This window comes from Megalops cyprinoides, chromosome 19, assembly GCF_013368585.1.
Source record: "Megalops cyprinoides isolate fMegCyp1 chromosome 19, fMegCyp1.pri, whole genome shotgun sequence".
Classification (NCBI taxonomy): domain Eukaryota; kingdom Metazoa; phylum Chordata; class Actinopteri; order Elopiformes; family Megalopidae; genus Megalops; species Megalops cyprinoides.
In genome coordinates, this window is record NC_050601.1 from 20,460,994 (window position 1) to 20,481,300 (window position 20,307).

General features: G+C 43.0%; 1 protein-coding gene across 1 annotated transcript; it reads right to left on the minus strand.

Annotated features, from left to right (window-relative positions):
• Positions 1 to 549: 549 nt before the first annotated feature.
• On the minus strand, positions 550 to 15,891 carry LOC118795012 (voltage-dependent calcium channel gamma-1 subunit-like). Its single transcript, XM_036553334.1, has 4 exons — positions 15,529 to 15,891; positions 5,826 to 5,900; positions 2,135 to 2,272; positions 550 to 1,615 (listed from the first exon to the last, which is right to left on the minus strand). The coding sequence occupies exons 1-4, from the start codon at positions 15,767 to 15,769 to the stop codon at positions 1,383 to 1,385; spliced, it is 687 nt and encodes a 228-aa protein (XP_036409227.1). The 5' UTR covers positions 15,770 to 15,891; the 3' UTR covers positions 550 to 1,382.
• Between the last annotated feature and the right edge of the window lie 4,416 nt (positions 15,892 to 20,307).

Here is a 20,307-nt window from a genome sequence, read left to right on the forward strand (position 1 = left end):
GAAGTCATTAACAATTGTTGTTTCCACACTGAACAGGAACAGGCCAGCAGTTACATTAAATGAGGGGAATTTCATACTTGTGTGAAGTTAGTGAGGGATTGATTTCAAAAAGGACAACATACAGCATGCGTGACATGATCTCAAACTTTAATTGTCACAAAAAAGGCAAAACTAAGAAAAACTGTAATTTTTCACAAGGAAAGAGATAAGCTACAGATATACACCACTTGCTAAAAAATGTCTACAAATCTGAACGGACCCCTGATTTTTTGTTTAAAATATAAAAGGACAAAATAAAAAGTTTTACAGTGCGGAAAACAAGCTCTCAAAAAAGAGGGGGGCTGGGGGTGGAGAGGAATCCTGCTTGCTTTCTGTTTAAAAAAGGCAACCCATTGAATTTCCCCCCATTTTATGCGCACCTGTGAAAACTGAACTCGGTCCAGTGTGCCTGCACGCTCATTCAGAACTTCTGGAAGGCGGGACATTAACATTCAGCCGATCTCTCAGACTAGTGTAATGGGCTCGTGTCGCACTCTCTCTCCTCTCCTATCTATCTCCTGGCTCAGTGTGTCTTCATGCCACCAGATCCTGCATCTGATTACTCTGCTGTTCTGTGAGTTAAGTCCCTGACACTGTGGTTGCAGGATTTTTTCCTTTTTTAAGTTACTACAAATTCAAAAAATTAAAGTAAGCTGACACTCACTTTTGTCATTTGAGAGTCTTAATTTCCTCAACACTGAAAAGTAGACAAAACGAGTAATATTTTGCTTTGCTATTAGAAGCGTTAATCTACTTATACTGAAACGAAACTATGACTGTGTGTGAACGGAGTTGACCCAGATGTATAGATCTTGAGGTCATTCTCATGTGACCTGTGATACATAGACTTTAGGTGGCACTATCAGCTTTGATGTAGTATGTTTTATATTCTGCCCCTCAGCACAGATTAGTGTGTGGACTGCTTGTTCTGCATGGGCTATGCATATAACAATTACCACTGTCTTAAAGCAAACTCTTTCAGATACAAACAGTAAGTTACATACGTGAAAGTTACAGAAAAGAGCATACAGTCAGTGTTTTATAAATGAAGCATTGGATCATGCTTGGACGTCGATGTTTGATTTGCAAAATCATTCTGCATCTTACTTTTTGTTATTAAATACAAACACTGGGAGGCCTCTTGGTCACTTTGTAGTGTGCTGTACCATTTTAAATTTGGGGGGGCATATGCTTCTGCATTCAGGTAGGTTACTCAATTGCATATAACCATTTTAAATGGAGGGGGGGCACGTTGCTGTTGTGGTCAAGTGGCTTACTGAAAGGGTACTTGCATTTTCTGGGGGGGGGGGGAGGGTGCACATCTGCTGCCAGCGTCAGGTGGCTTACTCGATGGGCTCCGGCTCGGCATCCATGCAGGTCTCCCAGGGGTTCCTTGGCATGTGTGGCATGGAGATGATGAGGAGGGCGATGCCGCTGAGGAAGAGGAGGACGAAGGCCGCGCAGGCGCAGGCGAAGGACCACGAGTAGTAGTACTCGATCCAGATGGTCTCGTCGCTGTCGATCATCCTCTTGACGGACTGACGCATCACCTCCACCGAGATGATGATGCAGAGGCCTGGGCGGGGGGAGGAACGGAGAAGGGAGCAGTCGCATGAAAAAAACAGCCGTGGTCGAACCATCTGAGCAGGGCACTTTAGCTGGCTCACATGCCTGGCTCTAAAACTAATCTAAGACTAATCCAAGCTTGTCTCTTCATTGACCTATCTCCCCATCTCTGCCAGCCACCCAATCTAAAGTCTAACCTTTAGCAATGGGCCAATTGAAGGCGTGGTTACACAAGAGTCCCTGTGGGCCATAGTGTAAAGGTATACTGGAGTGTAGCATAGTGCGAAGGAGCAGGACTCATAACCGAAAGGTTGCCAGTTCAATTAACCGCTGGGGCACTGCTGTTGTATCCTTGAGCAAGGTACTTAACCCAGAACTGCCTCAGTAAATTACCAGTAATTGCCTCCAGCTGTATAAATGGGTAACATGTAAAAAACTGTAACCTATGTAAGTTGCACTGGAAAAGAATGTCTGCCAAATGCCAATAATGTAATGTAATGTATATACCCTCACCTGCTGCACACCTTACCTGCAAAGGCAAAGAACATGCCGGCCGGCCTCAGCAGGTAGTCTCTGCCCTTCCCAAAGGAGCCCAGGAGGCACAGCGTGCCCAGGATCATGAACGCCAGGCTGAAGATGGCGATTGCCGCCGCTGAGATGTTGTACTCTGGAAGGGTGAGGCGCAGAGGTGAGTCAGGCTGATCTCCAGTGCAAATATCCAAGCCATTTGGGAGGCAACTTGCAATTGATCCCAAAGCACTGCACAACAACCATGGACTTTTTGCATGCATCCGGGTACCAGAGTATTTCCTGTGTACCAGTGGATAGGTTTGATGGGTTTGATTAATGTGAGAGGAGCCAGATTCAGGATTTAGCTTGAACCACCTTCCTCCTGTTGTTGTGGTGTATAATTAAGGGCATGGGGCCTTTAATTACCTCAGGAATTCACAACCTCTGATTGACAGGTCTGCACCTACGGAGTCTGGTGCACAAAGTGTCCCCCATCGGTTGACTATTTTTGATAATAAAAACATTGAAATAACTGCCAAAAGAACATTAAGAAATGAGAAAAAGAGTTTTGGGTAAAACAACACATATACTATATGGTGACAAAGTCCCATTTTAGATTACAAAAAGGGGAAATTTACCTGGAGCACATGCCATATCCATGAAAAGAACAAATATGCAATGATTCCAACACAGGCTATTTCTATTTCGGCACATGAATAGGATAACAGAGAATAGCATCCTTTTATAACTCTGGCTCTGTTTGAAGACCTATTTCATAAAAACAGAGCAGGGACACTGGGAGCAGGTCACCAGGACGACTGGAGGTAAGGCTGTGACTGTATGGCAGCTGAGAAGCACCAAAAAAGGCAGGAGATGAAAAACTGAGCACAAGTGTGTCCAGAAACTTGTTTCCTGATCTATTGCATTTTATTTACAGTTACAGAGTTATTACTGATTCATTACCATCTGACATTATTATAATAACCTAAAATACAGTAAAAGAAATAATATTGCAATATCTCAGGAACAAGCGGCCATCATGCACCAACCTTGGCAGTAAATACTGGGAAATTCTTTTCTGTTTGGAGCTGTTCAGAAACACTGCTTATACTAAGCCCCCTAAGGGTGCCTGTTGCCTGCCTGTCTCACTGTTCTAAAGGTTAGGCCCTCAAAGGGTGCCCATTGCCTGCCTGACTCACTGTTCCAAAGGTTAGACTCTCAAAGGGTGCCCATTGCTGACCTGTCTCATTGTTTCAAAGGTTACGTCCATAGACAGTGCTTATTGCCTGCCTGTCTCTTCTAAAGACCAATATCTCAGGTTGTGCTAGATTAACAAGCATTTATCTGCCTGCTCACAAAAACCACTGAAAATTTGCGTATACCAAAATGTGAATCAGTTTATGAGTTAATATTTGTTAATATAAAATTATATACAGTATTTTCACTTTTTATTTGATAGACATTTGATATTTGATAGATAAATGCAATATCTTGTGTAGTTGTGTGTGTAGTAATCTTGTCATCACATTGCTAGAAATGCAATCTGAAATGCACTGTCTTGGATTGTACAGGCCTTAAAAAGTTATTCCTTATGGTCAAGTCAAACTGTCAGATGGCAGCAGTAGAGAGAGAAAAGCCAGCTCCTGAAATAGCAGCTTGTTCAAGGAGAGAGGGTGACATGTGGCAATGGGGATATCATTCATGAATATTTCCATCTGATCTGCTATCATAAACATCAGCTCTGCGCCCGAGGGTGTGTGTGTGGGAGACAGGCATCGAGGGGGAAGACAGGTGTAGGAGAGGACGGGTTTTGAATCTGGTCTTTGTGACCCTTTGAGAGAGCAGGGCCCCTCAGGTTAGAGATGGGGGGAGAGATAGCTAAAGATCCCTTACACACAGCACTGAAGTTGCAGCACTGCTTTTTCACTGTGAGCCCCACCCTCTCACATGGTAAACATGGCTGATAAACACATAGACATAGACTACATTATATTGGGCGTGTTGAGTTTGAGAGATGAACTCAACTGCTGTAGCTATGGCTAAACCTTCTCTTGTTAGAAGCACAGAGACACTGTCTGCCACTCAATCAAATGTGCAATTGTGAAACAGATGAGATCTGTATCTGTGTAATTCCTAACATGGGCATTTGTCATATAAACCACTTGTTAAATTCACTAAGCAAACACTCTTATCCAAACAGATTTTTGTCACAGTTTTTCAATGGTGTCCATTGGCCATTTACTCAGGCAATGTGTATTAAACTTAATACACTTAATACACTTACTTATAACAGTAGTGACCCACTTGGGAGTTGAACCAGTAATTTTTGGGTTATGAGACCTGTTCTTAGTGCTACTCCACACTGCTGAATTCCTCTTTATGAATGTAGAATTTCTAAATGGATGTGGTAATATCAATATTTCATAAGGTTACAGTAATAAACAATAAATATTTAACATGTAAATAAGTAGTTTAAATAAAATAATTAATATATTGATATACATTATAAATGAATGTTTGCAATTTTTAAACTAAGTTTCCTCAGACATCTCTGGCAAATGCAAAACTAGATTATCAGATAAAGAGCAAGTGGTATGAAAAGACAAGCAGATCTTTTTATAGTGCAGTACTCGCGTCCTTTAAACTGTTCAGGGTTGTGCAAGACATGGGTCAATGTCACTAAACACAAACGCGTGTGAAAGAGAAACTTTAAGACATATTTACCAATCTGATCAACCTATACCCTTTTCACACTTGCTAATAAATCACAGAACGGTAGGTAGGTGCAGGTGGAAAAGGACCAGTAATTAGCATATGGCTCTTTCTGGACTCTAGCTTTCAGGATAGCTGTAATAGGCTGCCTGCTACTGTCCTCTCGAAAGGCATGGTGGAATTCACAAAGGAATACTTCCTATGACAGTTGCTTCAGCATTTGAATACTTTCTTATTGTGGAGCAGTGCAATAAAAAACACCAAGCATAAACGCAATCAATAACACCAAGCATGAAAGTTAGTTAGCTAATATTACAAAAAGCCCAGCATGAATCAACAGAAATAGCCATTTGGCTGGCTAGTTAGTTAGTCCTTGGAGCAATTCCGAAACACTTGTTTTATGCCAGTTTTATAAAACAGTTGTTTTATACCCTTGTATTTAAGAACAGTGAAATGGGAGTACAGCTTTGCTCATCTACATTCAGTCGTAAGGGTGGAGTTGGACCTTAGAATACTCAGACACTGAAAAAGTGTCAGAAGGCAGCTGGAAAAGAAATTCACTTGAATACTAGAAATGTAAATATTTCATTAAAACCGATTTTTGAGTTTTTTGCATTCATGCTGTCTGCAAGCTGGAGAAAGGCGTGGCATGATGTCTTTCTAGAATGTTTGGGCTTGATCAAAAATAGTGGTAAATGTTGAGTGATATGCTAATAGCATCTGCTGAGGAGCATCAACATTTAATACAAAAATCAATACAGCAAATAGCCAAATAGCAAATAGTTTGATTCCCTGCTGAGGCACTGCTGCTGTACCCTTAACCCAGAATTGCCTCAGTAAATATCCACCTGCATAAATAGATAACATGTAAAAATTAGAATCTGTATAAGTTGCTCTGCATAAGAGCATCTGCTAAATGCCAGTAATGTAATTTTCAGTTACACTGTTGTGAGATGTACAGTTATTTATGGTAGAGTGTGAGAGAGCAGAATACCTACCTTTCTGGGTTTTAACTTCAAAAAGCTCGGCCTCTTCCCCTGAAGTGAAGTGTTTGAAGTAGGAGCAGTTCTTGGCTGTAGGAGAGATGGAAACACAGAATTTGGCTGAAGGTACGACCACGCCCCACCCATTCAATAAAACCCTTATTTCCTCTTCAAATATAGTGCATCTGTCTCTGAATTCAGAGAGCCTACCAGCAGTACATGCAAGCACCCTATAATGAATACATTTAAAAAGTTAAGAATTATATCTGGCTGTTACATTGAAGCTGAACCCCTTGAGTTACATTTTTTGAGGAAACCAACATGTATTTTAAATGGACTTTTCTTCTGTGGAAGGAAGGTCTCTTTCCATCCTCTGCAGCGCTTCATGAATATTGTTGAAAGAATGGCGCTGGTACGATCGCGCTGGGGCGTCGTTTCTCTCCAGAGCGTCTGATCTCGGAGAATTTGCTGGGAGCCCGGTGCACTCCGCCGAACTCTTCCCTCTTTTGGGGCGCTCCTCGCAGATGAAAGCGAGGGAATGGCGCGGCCCTGCGCCCCCCCGCCGCGTCTCGCTGCACGAGCCCTGCAGCCATTCCCAGAGCCGTGGCTCCCTGGAGTGTGCCGGAGCGCACGGCTATCTCACCACATTGGCTCCCACTTCACGTGAAATGCAGGATCCAGGTGCTTCAGACGGAGGTTTTATCCGCCTGTCAGGGCCGTAAAGAGCGGCGCTAAAGGCTGCTCTGTCAAGCTGCCGCGGGGAGATGGGGCTTAGGGTGCGTTCGAGGATGACATACACTCAATTCTTATTCACACTGTGGGCAGTGTTGTCATTTGTCAATCGTTCTGCCAGTTTGTGCTAAATTATAGGTCAATGAGAAAATACCTGAGCAGTTTTTTCTGATACTGGCTATTTTGTGAAACAGATAATTGATGTCACAGCATCAGAGTCCGAATCGATGAATAAATCATATGTACTGTGCAAATCACAGCTTACTCCTGCTGTTTGACGCTGCGGTCGTGCTTTGAGCTTTACAGCAGTACCACTATATCCTGGGAACAGAGCTGACCCATTGAAAAAGGTGTGTTAAGTTTGATATAGAGTTCAATGAATGATGACTACAACAACCATGCTCCATGCTGAACAGGAGGAAAAAAGTACAAGAAACCAAATAATTTACTTAAAAACTAACATAAAATACAGGAACCAGCTTTCCTAGAGTCACAGACAATGCTGAACTAATGGAAATGAAACTGCTTCTCTCTAGCCACACACCTCTGTTTAATGAGCCTTCAATGAGGCAGGTGGAGCTAGTTAGCCAGTGGCAGCCAGCTTAACATGGACAATCACAATTGCAATGACATTTAACCTGTTTGAAATTAAATCAGTTGAATTAGATCTGTTGTTGGTAGATTTAAATTGGTAATATCTGCATAAAACATGTGGAACACAGTGGTTTTGGGGGATATATGAAGGCTTTTCTTTTCTGAACAGATGCATTCAGGATGCTGTCACATACTCCAGAACCCCACAAATCTCAGCCGACAGAATTTTCTCTTGTTTACATTTAGGCAGAAAAAAGATCAAATATCCCTGCTCACAATGAGTAAACATTACTTTAAAACATTACATTACCACAAAATATTGGTAACACTTCCTCTGCAGAACCTGCATATAATCAATTAATGACTGAATTCATAACACCTTCAAAAACATATATGATACACAATAAATGTGGTAGAATATATAATGAACATGGACTTCTGACTGCTCACGCATGCTTAGAACAGCCCACATAGTGTAAAGAGACATAGGGAATTATATATCCAGAAGTTATGAGACATAATGAATATGCATTAAAGACACCTCAGCCCAGTGACACACTGCATTAAAACTCCCTATCTACCATATGTCTGTATATTTGCATTTTTAAATAGCTGTCAGTTTTAGTGTTGATATTTTCTTCCATTTGGAAAAGATGCTACATGTTTCTTGCATCAGCAAGTGTTTCTTCTCTGACTCCTGAGAGAAAATGAGAGAAATGCAGTCTTTTTAAAAAAAAACAAAAAAAAAACAACAAAAAAGATTGTTTTTGATCCCCAACCCACTCTAAGCCATAACATCAAACCACATCAGCTGAACAACCGGCAGTGCGGATCATTAACGTCTGTAGAAACATATAGCACTCTGGGCTTAATTTCAGCCAGGCTCCGAAATGCAGGCACTGATCTATGGAAATGAGAGAGGTATCCTCTCTCTTATCCCTCGGCTCGCGTCAGTAAGAGCAACACCATCCTATGCCTTCCTGCAGCGGCGGGAACGCAGTGCTCTCTGCGTGCTCTAGGCTGCGTCATCAGTGACTCACAGCGTCACGCTGGCGCGCATTCGTGGCTTAATTATAGAGTGCCCGCGTCTCGAAAGGTGCAGCGTGCTTCCCTTTCATCCTAGAAGGACAGGGAAACCGCAACCGGTTTTGTAGGGCAGGTTACAGAGTGCCGCATCTGTGAGGTTAAAGAGAGGGGCTGTCAGTTACTGAAGAACGACTCTCTAAATAATCACTTTCATTTTTGGCCATCGCTATTATTAGTATCACTTTTAGTGCCACTAAGCAGGTCAGTGTCCATCTCCACACACAGACAAGACTGCAGATACATGGTGTGTTAATGTCCATGTAATTACGCCTCCAGAAGTGATACCATATTAAAAAAAAGTGATAGCACTAGAATGTTAGCTTGCAGGTAGCTGCATTATTCCCAGAGAGCATGTGTTACACAGAGCAAAGTCACCACTCTACTGCTGGTGGTGTTAAAGCTTTAAAAATATTGGAAATTGGCAGTTTGAATGGACAAAAAACAGGAAATGGTTTTAATCTTGCGCTCTGTGCTGGCCAAGGACATCTATTCTTAATCATATGAGCTTAGTGAATTTCAGAATAAGGTGAATCCTGGCATCAACTGAAAAATAAAGATGGTGACAACTGTTTAAAGTGATTGAATAGACAATTTAGAAATTTACATTTTCCATTGTCTTCCAGCTGCGACCTTTGTGGCTGTGTCTCTGTGTGTTACGTTTGCTGTGCTGCTCACATTCTGCCTCATTAGCAAAGGTAATATGTCACCCCGAATGGCCTAAATAGACACAGAGGTCTGACAAAGAACATAAATCTTTTTCTCTGTGTCTGGCAGGTGATAGAGAAGGAGGTTGGGTTGTTGCAGTAGAAACCTGATGATTGTAAAAGTTCCTCTAAGATTCTTTGCAGCTGAACAAAAGCAGTAGTTTTCAATTCACTATAACACAGAGAAGCAGAAGTATACCCATGGTCCTCGCAATACACATGAACATAATTCGTGATCGAAAGTAATTGTTGACATCTGTAGTTAATAAATGGACAGTGGATCATGTCACATTTTTATGAGATCGAGTTCACGTCATTTTTTGTAGTAATGTCTTCATAGTATAAAGATATGCAGACCCATTAAGATGATAGATGAAGATCATAGAATACTATGTTTGCTGTCAGCAGTTTCACTGATATCAGTATGGTCATTTACTGTATAACTATAACAACCATTAGGTTATATTTACTCTTTGAGTACAGCTATATTTACACATTATTAAATGTTAAACCTATCACTGCATCTACCCAAGATAGTTCACTTAGAGACAGTCCACCATTCATTTGTACCACTTAAACAAGTTAAATCAGGTAAATCAATAATTTACAATGTGCTGTAGGAGATGCTGTCTCTCAGATGAGACAATAAACCAAAGTCCTGACTCCCTGTGGTCATTAAAGATCACATGATGCTTATTGCTAAGAGAAAAGTTTCTCTAGTGTCCTGGCAATCTTCCAATCAGGCCCTTTCAATCTGGCCATCTAATGATTCCCCCAGGTTAATTGGCTAAATACCCCCCCCCCCCCCCCCAAGTAATTCCCTCCACAGGCTGTCATTATGAAAGAAAATTGGTTCTCAATTGACCCTACCTATAAAACAAAGACTACGTAAAAATAAAAATACACATAATAGGTTCATGTGCTCCCAGAAGATTGACCCCCCCCCCTTTGAACAAGCAGCTAGAATGCTATATTTACAGTGTACAAAAAGTAGACTGGCTGCAAATGCATAGCCCATTTTCATGAAATTAAAGTAGCACCTGGACTATGAGATATTTGCCAAAGACTAAGTATGGATGAGATCCCTAAAAAATACTTTACTTTTGCACCAGATCATTGACCTTCGTGTGTTTGTTAATGGAGTCCAGGGCTGAAGCTCTTTACAAGGCTACAATATTTGTGTCCTTGGGTTTTATTGCCTAATAAAAAGGCCTCCTTCTTCAGCTCTGAATCTCTTTTTGAATAGAAGTACAGACGCTGTCAGACAGCATCGCCTGCTTTGAATGTACGTTTTCATTTGTCATTTTTCTCTAGTTAGGGAAGGGCAGTCATCTATGCCTGCCATGGAATGCTCCTGTGTGTGCATTTGCATCAACACGGGGGACTACTGGTCGAACGTTATCGCCACAGATATGGTTATGCTCCTAATGTGTCATGTACCACTGTAAGAGAATTCCTGCCGTGGTTCTCCCCTCTATATTCTATACTCTATACTAGAAGCCAAGAAAAAACATACACAAGCTGAAGAAAGAAGTACAGAGAAGAGCAACAAGAGAAAACCTCACTCTTAAGCTGGTGATCGAGGAAAATACAACTGTACAGAATCTTACCCCCTTACATCTTATCCTGCCTGTGAGAGAAGGTCGAGATTAATAAGGTGGAGTACGGAGGCTATTTAAAGATTTGTTCTGCGAACAGAGCCAGATGGTAAAATTGGAAATTAGTTCAAAATACCTGCTGAAGCTGGAAAGTTTTACAAAAGTATGAGATAACTTTCTCTGAAGGAACGGTCTGAAGGAACATCAGAGACAGTAGGAACCTTCAAAGCTAAACTCAGAGAGATAGTTTATCATTCACTTGTAATCGGAGATGTCTGAGATTTACTGAATGGCCTTTTCTCAACAGTATACTTTTTATGTTCTCACGATGCCTGACAGCATCCTGTACAAACCTATTAACTTGATTCAGCTGCTGGGCAGGACAATGGTTGCACCATATAAACTAGGATAGTTGATATTATCCATGTGCTAGCCACTGAACCTTGCTGGTGTTCCCACTCCAGGCAGTGTCTCTGTCATTGTACATAGCGACTCCCCACTGTCTGCTGACACTGACGTGAGAGGTTTTCACTCAGACGGTAGGAGCTCATTACTGAATGAACCCTGTACAAAATGTCCTCCCTGTTCCTTTGAAACAGACCGTTTTAGTCTTGTTAATGCCAGTGTTCGTCAATGCTCTTGGTCCCACACCTCTGTCACAGGTACCCCCCGGGTCATGACCCCTCTCTGTCTGTACAGCCTGGGGGGGGTAGCACCTCAGCTGCAGGCACAGTAAAGTGGGCTTCGCTCCGGAAAGGACTCGAGAAAGCAAATTTGAGAAACTTTATCAACGGGGTGACCGTGAGATTCTGGGTCAATGTGAAAAGAGAGAGAGCCGTTAAAGTGGCGAACCCTCTAAAAAGCCCGGATATCTGGGGCACGCTGGCAGTGTGCGGTCCCTCAGAGGCGGCGTGCGCGCAGAGCCGTCAGCGCAAAGCTCCCGAGGACGTGCGCCTCAGATGGGGAGGATTAATTGAGCTCCCCTCACTCTCACCGGCACTCTCTCAATGGCCCAGGTGCGCCACCCCTTCCATTCACCCACGTGCGGTGATTATTGCCGTTATTTGCAGACGCAAGACGAACGGAATGGCTTTTAATTGCTGTTTTAATTCCGTCTGCTTTATCCACCTGCAAGGTTGTTTTGTAGGGAATCAAAAAGCACCCCCTCCCCCAACTCCCCTTTCCAGTATGGCCTACAATAGGAACAGAGCCAAGAGCACTACTGAGCACAATGTGGGGAAAATAACTGTTTAATGGAAACTCTCTCTCCATGCTGGTGGTGGAGCCTGTGAATAAAAAACAGGCTTTTAGTACCATGTGGTCCAGGCAGCCCTCACGCTGGCGTGGGAATGTGATTAGTTGCTCCCTTCACTAAAGTGTGCAGCAGCAGATGTAAGAGTCCTGTGGGACAGAATTCCTGCAAGACGTGGGGCGACCGTGACAGGTGGGTGCGTTTCGCAGGGCAGTCTCACCGGAGTGTGCTCCGGACAGCGCCGGGGTGGCTGTGCGCGGCTTGGCAGAGGTGTCAACTCTATGCGCTGGGGCTCGAGTTTGTGCGCATGCTGCGCTCTCCCGAAGGACGGCCGGACGTTCGCTCGGCCTAAATTTCCCTGCTCGCAAGCCCAGTTGAACAGCAAACTGAAAAACACTGGCGTTCCTCAAGGCCGAAAGCTCCTACGCAGCGGGCTGTTTTTAAACGCCTGTGTGTCAGCCCGTTCACTGCCTCCTCTGCCTCCTGACGAACCGCGCAAAAAAAGTATTGATTCATTTCGACGTGACTCAAGCTTCCGCCCATCACAGGTGGGAAGGGGGGGATATTGTCACTTAAATTGATCACTTCAGCACCACGTGGAAAACACCGCATGCATAATAAAGACAAAGAGGTGGTGACTGAATGGAAAATGAAAAGCATTCAGCCTGGCACTCAATCACAGCCCTCCTCGGTCTGGAATTCAGCGCTTGGTTGAAGTGAATTACTCAGGCTCACTGCAGGTAATGGCGTTGGCTTGAAACTCTTTGGTTACATTTGCAATTTGATCAGAAGCTGTATCAGAGCACAGGCTGCTGTGTTCAGAGGCATACCCGTCTCCCCCCCATCCCCCTTTTGACAGATGCCATGCCACATGACATGCCATGTGACATCACTGTTGCTGCTCATGGAACCTGGTTTCCTCTGGAAGCAGATGCGTTCCTGCTCACCGCTTGCTAACAGCTGTTTAGCCATGTCCGGTGAAAGTTAAGATGACTGGCAATCCTGACTCTCATGCCTCCTCTGTGTCTTTAGTGGCGAGTGTAGTGGTTCTACTCATAGGTATCTGAGGATTTATTTGATGTGAGACTTCTTGGTATATTCATTCTAAACTGTATATGAACGGAAAGTATTACCAGTATTGGGCTTGTGAGAGGTCAGCTCTAGCTGAGGAGGGGTGGGTACACTGAACAATGGCTGTCCAATGCGTTTACCCCAGGGTCATTCTCCGCAGTCCTGCAGTAATACCTGAAGAACTTCATTTACTTCTGAATGATTTTCTTTCAGCATAAACCCTGTGTTCCTGTGTCGAAAATACAGCTGCAGCAGAATGTCAGCTGCAGGCAAGGTGCTATCATATCTTAGCATGTGGGTGTGTCAGCTACAGGTAAGGTTCTATAACAACTTAAAATGCAGGTGTGTCACCTACAGGTAAGGTGCTATCTCACCTTAGCATGCAGATGTGTCATCTACAGGTAAGGCGCTACTGTATCACAGTTTAGCATGCAGGTGTGTCACAGGCAAGGTGCTAATATATCTTTGCATATAGGTGTGCCAGTTACAGGTAAAGTGCTATGACAGACTACCATGCAGATGTGTCAACCACAGGTAAGGTGCTATTACAGTTTAGCTTGCAGGTGTATAAACTACTTGTGATGATGAAGGAGAAAGGAAGGAGTCTGTCTTTATTGTAACTTTCAGGCCCACTGCTGTTATGTAAGCTGCAGCAATTCTTTTCTTGCAATCATATTTCCTTTAACCAAAGACAAAGGGAATTATTTTGTGATCCAGGCCCATCTGTAGCCTGTGCATTGCAGTGTACGCAGTCTCCTTGGCTTTCAGCAACACTTAGAGATGTAAATGGATGTCCCAAATAAAATCGAGCCTCAACACTTACGAATGACAGAAAAAATGCAGCTCACACCCCCTCTGTGTGTTCATATAGGACTGTATTATATGTGTGCAGATTTTTGAGCAGCTAGTGTCTAATGATAGAACAGAAGAAAAGAGAATAGCATGGAACAGAATATAATAGAACTGATCTGTTTACAGACCATATGAAGTAAGACATCTTCAATAAACTGGGCATGATGTCACAGTTCCCAATCATATTAGCAGGATGGGTTGGTCCAGTTTGATTGATACAAACATATGTGACCTTTTGACTTTATCAGGGGGCAGGAGGTTCAGTCAGGATAAGACTGCAGGAGATAGGATATCTACTTTTGATGCTCAGACGCTGGGGGGCCAGCAGGTGCTGTCTGGAAGTACCTACACCATTGTCTGTGTGACCACTCCAGTTAGAAACTGGTCAAAACATACAACTTATATGTAAACTTTATGTGCTCAATATAATTTATCAAAACACATATAGTTCTTTAACATACAGATCTGTATTAAATGGAGGGAATCTTTTACCATTTCCTAGATCCACAGGTGAAAGGTGATCAGCTCAATCTGTGGTCTGTGATCAGCTGGCTCTAAGCAACGCTCACTAGGCTCAAGGTCCCTCACATACCATCTCTCACTCTGTTTTCATTCAAATACATGGCAAAATGTTGTCTAGTTGTTTTGATTTATTTTGATTCAAGTGCATAACAGTTATATTTATTATATTTAAGAGTTAGAGCAATTCAGTGGCATTTAGAGCTGCTGTACAGAGAGAACTTTAGTGCCTGTAGAAGATGCTTAAAGTTAGGATGTGCCAACCTTCTTCCAGAAGATCACAAAAAGTCTTGCTGTCTGGTTCCTGCCCATTTGGTTGTACTCTGGGTATGCTCACACTTTATATATGAGAATGCAGAACTACATATATACGTAATGTCTGTGGCTGTTTGTCCAGCTCATTCAGCTGGTCCTGCTTGTGTTGCTGTAGTTAGGGACCAGGGACAGGTGCAGTATAAGAGAAAGTGCAGCAGCCAGCAGGTGAGTATCTGTGGCTCTGTGGCATGTGGACTCCTTCTCCTGAGAATGTGCTTCTCTGCCCTGCACCCACCTGCAGCATTAGTTCTACTCTAGACTGTCTCCTACACAGCCTCTTTATGGACACTGACAGACTGACACTTTCAGCTCTTTATCAGCAGCATGAAAGATGAGTCTAGGGGGCAGGGGGTGTTGGTGGGGGGGTGTAGGGAGGGGAGTGTCAGATTATGGCACGGGGGCAAGTGAAGCACTCTTACCTCCGTACAGGTGGCATGAAGAACTCTTATCCTCATATAGGTAAAGTAAGCACTTTAATCTCCATACAAGGATAGTAAACCACTTTTACCTCCATACAGGTGAAGTGAAGCACTCTAATCTCCACAGAGGTGAAGTGAATGACTCATGAATGACCTTCATATGGCTGAAATAAAGTGCTCTCATCTCCACACAGGTAAAGTAAACCACTCTTACCTCCATACAGGTGAAGTAAAGCACTCTAATCTCCATACAGGTGAAATAAACTACTCTTACCTCCATACAGGTGAAGTGAAGCACTCTCCCGTCCATACAGGAATAGCAAAGCAGTCTCACTCTAGGCAGAGTGGAGTAAATTTTCCTACCTCCATAGATTAATAAGTGTATTAGGTGTAGTAAAGAACTCTTAAATACAGCCCTCTTACTCTATGTAAGTGTAACAAAGCACTCTCGCTCTATGTTGGTGTAGTGTTAGAAGAAGGCACTCTTACTCTGTGTATGTGGTAAAGCAGTCTTACCCATGCAAGTGTAGTAAAGCATCCTCACAGTTTGGTGGTGCAGCACTGAAGTGGTCTTACCTCCAGGCAAGGTGATGGGGCCGCAGCCTTTGCCCTTGGAGTCTTCCTCCATGATGAAGATGCTTTTCTTGCAGAGCCTCCAGAGTCCGAAGTGGGCCGCCTCGCATGTGGTGTTGAACTTCTCCACTCGCGGGCTCAGAACCGCCCAGTGGTCCGTCACCACGGCGGCGAACATGGATGAGATGCCCATGAGGATGACGAAGAAGGTGATCTTGACCTTGGTCCTCTTGTCCTTCAGCATGGCTGGAGTTCTCTCTCTTTTTTTTTTTCTTCAGAGGGGATCCCCTACGCAGCCGCAGCTTCCTGGACGGTGGGTACTGGGGCTCTCCTCTCAGCGAAAGCGCTTATCCACTGTCTCCTCGGCTCCAGCTAGCTGTCCACAAATCTCCGCCTGTCTTTTGAAAAAAAAAAAAAAAAAAAAAAAAAGGGGGCCAGATAAGAGTGCCCTAGTTTCTCTCTCTCTCTTTTTCTCTCTCTCTCTCTCTCCCTCTCGCTGTATCAGTTGGGATAGTGGGCTGGGGGTCGTGCTGCACTTGGGTAGGTAGAAAGGGAGAAATGTTGACCAAACAGACTGCCCTGGATGGATTGAGCTCTGCCACTCAATGTAAGATACGAGTGGAGGAGTCACACTGTCCTCTTATTAGGTCACATCTGAGCATGCACCTGTGAGTGTGTATACGTGTGTGTGTGTGTGTGTGTGTGTGTGTGTGTGTGTGTGTGTGTGTGTGTGTGCGTGTGTGTGTGTGTGTGTGTGTGTATGTGTGTGTGTGTGTGTGTATGTGTGTGTGTGTGTGTGTGTGTGTGTGTGTGCGTCTGTTTGTGTTTGTGTCAATGTCATGACAGAGTAAATGAAATGCAGTATGTATGTTAAATCTTTCTACTGATTGTACTGTGCCTTATGTTTGTAATTGAACATACAGGATTCATATTTGTCTTCATGATCGGGGTAAAAATCATATGTTTTTTAGCAATGGATTTAAAAGGGCTGGACTGCTTTTATGTCCAGTCCAAAAAGGTGATCCAACAGTGTTTATCTGTATATCAACATAACCTCATTTACCTTTGAAAAAGACAATGTCCTTTTTAAAATCAAGTTTTTATCCTGAAATAAGCCAAGGTCTTTGACTTCATATGATTATTCTTCTTTGTGAGCAAAAGTGTGCTTAGTTTTATGTGTAACTATTGGGTATCAGTAATGAAAAATAAATCTTCAGGCAACAGCTGATTTTATACAAATGATGTCAATTCCCAGAAGTGAGAAAGGCCTTTCTATATATTACCATAGCTTGGCATCACATTAAAATAGAACACTTACACAGAGCTCAAGCCATACGCTCATAAACAATGTACGAAAATAAGATAAAATATTTATAACTTCAGGCCATTTACTTCCAATTCAGCTACTAAGTTGTGTTTGCTGAAATAATTTTCAGAGGAATAGATAGGTGAGCGAGGTCATGAATGGTCATGAGGTTGCAAATTCTGTTAAACGGCGTATTTGTAAGAGTATTGCTCTGGACAGAACAGTTCGGTGGCGGACAGAGACTGCGGGTTGAAGGCTTCCAGCCAGCCAACTCACTCTTAAATTAACCTTCAATTTGCCCCACAACACCCTATATTCATGTGCTTTTTATAAACAGCCGGCTCTGGCCCACTTTTCGGCAGCAGTCTGACCCATTTTGTCCTGTGACAATTTCTTAGCAGACTGCGGAGGCAAGGAGGCAGCCATTAGAGTGAAGCGAGAGCGCGTGAAACGCTCAGAGGAGCGCCAAGCGAGGCTGTGCGTTTAGCACGGTGTCTCCCGTCCTGGCGCTTCCTGTGGGAAGCTCGGTTCTGACACGGGCACACCAGGCTGTGGATTTAACTCGGACTGTGGTTTTGTCCTCCTGTAGGACACCTGACTGTAACACACACCTTAACTCACAAAAAGCTTGCGTTTACTTAATCTGTTTAAAAGACAAGAGTGCGGAAGCCTGAATGTAACAACGCAAAAACTATAACGGCACAACGAAGTATGCTTTCAGCCCGGTGTGTTCTCAGAAAGAACTTGCCTGAGTGTTTAAAATGAAAGTCACATTCAGGAGATGCTCACCAGCGTCTGCTCTGTTTTCTGCTCTACTTTGACTCCCTTTATCCCTTGTCTTCCCTTTTAAAGACCTTGAAGTTCCGCACGTCCTGAAATGAGCCGAGCCCCAGCACCGGCTCTCTTTTCTCTTTCTCTGATAAGCAGACATAAGAACACTGCTTTGAGTCTGTCACGACAGTCTTGCCCCTGCATGTTTGTTTTGCCCGTTAATCCCTGACAAGTTTCTGTTGTGTGAAACGAGGTGCAGGGCTTGCATCACTACAGACTTTGCTGTGTCTGTGGGTGCCTGCAGATGCTATCTTGTGGGAGTTTCGTGATATTCTGCCTCTTGTAGAGTCTGAGCAAGCATGTGCCTGTTCAACGGTCTCTGAGCCCCGAGACGGCACACGTCAGCCGTCTCTCCGGGGTGACCAAGGCACATTCACATCTCCAGAGAGGGTGTGACAGGAGCAGCAAGAATGTGTGTGTTGTGGGGTCATTTAATGTGAGGATGTGTGCGTTGTAGGGACATGTAATATAAGGATGCGCCTTGTCCTGGTGGAATGTGGTCATGTCAGGATGAGCTGGAAGAAAAGGCAAAGTGAGGTCTCAGGACTTCATCAATTTAGTGCCATGCAGCCAGATTGCCATCCATCGCTACAAGTGAAGTTCTGACCGGGGTGACCAGGCTCTCTTCCCCAGACTTCCCTACCACACCAGGGTCTCCCCATACTTCATTGTGCAAACCACTGCTACACTTGTTGAGGGTTTGTCAGGACAATAGATATAAAACCTTTGTCCCTGAAGAGGACCTGGCTGCACTACCGATGAGCCCAGCTGGGATCTTGATGACTCCATGTCCCTCTTTTGCATTGATGAGGATTGGGCCCTAGTGCGACACTCTGGTCTGCTGTATAACCCCCCCCCACACACACACACACACACATTTGAAGTGGTGATGACATTACATTACATTACATTATTTAGCAGACGCTTTTCTCCAGAGCAACTTCCAGCACAATAGAACAGAAGTGTATCCACTCAGACCAGCGTCTGACCAGGCTAACAACACTCCCAGACCAGTGAGTGTGAGCATAACACTGTTCAAGCCCAAGTTAAGTTGTGCTGACCTGACTAGACAAGGGAAGCCAAGTATACTACCATACATCAGTCACTAGATGATGAGTGGGTTTCTGATGTACAGCTGTCATTGAGAAAACCATCCCGAGTTGGGGGTCATGATGATGGCTGAGTTTTGGTGAGGTGTTTTGATTCTAGTCTATCACTGGTGTGGTTGCCTGCAGCATCCTGGTAGGTTACAAATTAAAGCAAAATGCAAATGGCTTGAAGGCATTTATCTTTTTGTAAGTTGGCCATGCTGATTCTGTTATTTGTTTTTCTTCCTTAATTGCCTCCAGTCTTAACAACGAGCAAGCTAAATCACCTTATTAATATACAGTTAATTAGTTAATTATCACCCATGTCTAATCATGGGTGTGCGAATAATGATGCAGTTCTTTTATTATTATTATGTGACTTTTATAATTACTACTAGTGCTGCTACTAATATAGCATACATACTTATAGCACCTTCCCACAATGAAAGTGCAGCCTAAACTCTTCAGTCAAAGGGCACTATTACAAGGGGGAATAAAGAAATAAGACAAAATGCTCAATGGCAATCACTAGATAATTATTCCCTAAGTACTTGCAAATGTGATTAGGTGATAATCTCCCAAAGCATGTGAGAAAATATGATATATAAGGATGATTATATCTGCTCTAAGTTGTACTGTTACTGACCTGAAATGGAATGACACTGCAATACTTCTCTCCAGGGGTAGGAAATAGCCCTCAGCAGGCCACTGGTAATGCATATTTGAGGAAATAATGACAAACCGGTTAGATGTATTCACATTGTCAGTTGTATGAGTAGCATTTTGTGTGATGCCGGTATGAATGAAGTCTAGCAGGAACAGTCTTTTTTTAAGAACCACATGATCAGTTAGTTCTCTCTCAAATGCGGACTCTGACTCATTGCTAAGTACAACATGGTGAAATAAGTCCCCTTGATGCAAATTCTGCTTCATTTTATGATGAAACTAATAACAACACGTCAGAACACAAACAAGCCCTGGAGTGTCAAGTAAAAGAAACCATTGAAAAACATGCTTTAAGCTGTGGTTTAAAATTATGGATTGATGATGAGTCTCATGTATACTGTGGTAGAGATTTCCCTATATAAAAAGAAATTATATTGAAAACATATTTTAGAGAATATATTTTGTGCTAAAACAATACATTGAAATATTTAAATCATTGCATTTCTGGTATATTGCAATATATTTCTGCTTTGCAGTAATATATATTTAAGTGTATTTGTAACATATTCTTGGGCTGAACAACATATTTCTCAATGTATTACAATATATTTCCTTTTTGTATTGATCCATAGGCCTGGAGCATACATACAAAAATCAGCCTCTCTGCTTCTTCTCTGATATACATAAGGAATGCAGTGAAGGCTAGCTTTACCACCTGGTTTTCAACTAAAATTTCATGTACGCTGGAGTGCTGAGTGTTTTATAAACAAATAAGAGATATTTGCAATACACATGCAACTGACTGATAATACAGAGAAGCAAGGACAGGTATGATGTAAGCGTTAGTATTCGTTAGTGTCAATAATTTGTGCTGCTGAATTTTCAAGGATA

Coding starts and splice junctions, on each gene's coding strand:
- LOC118795012 (XM_036553334.1), bottom strand. CDS start 15,769: ATGCTGAAGGACAAGAGGACCAAGGTCAAGATCACCTTCTTCGTCATC. Junction 2,273..5,825: donor TGAAGTTAAAACCCAGAAAG/GTAGGTATTCTG, acceptor TCACCCTTCCAG/AGTACAACATCTCAGCGGCG. Junction 1,616..2,134: donor CATGTTCTTTGCCTTTGCAG/GTAAGGTGTGCA, acceptor CCCCCCGCCCAG/GCCTCTGCATCATCATCTCG.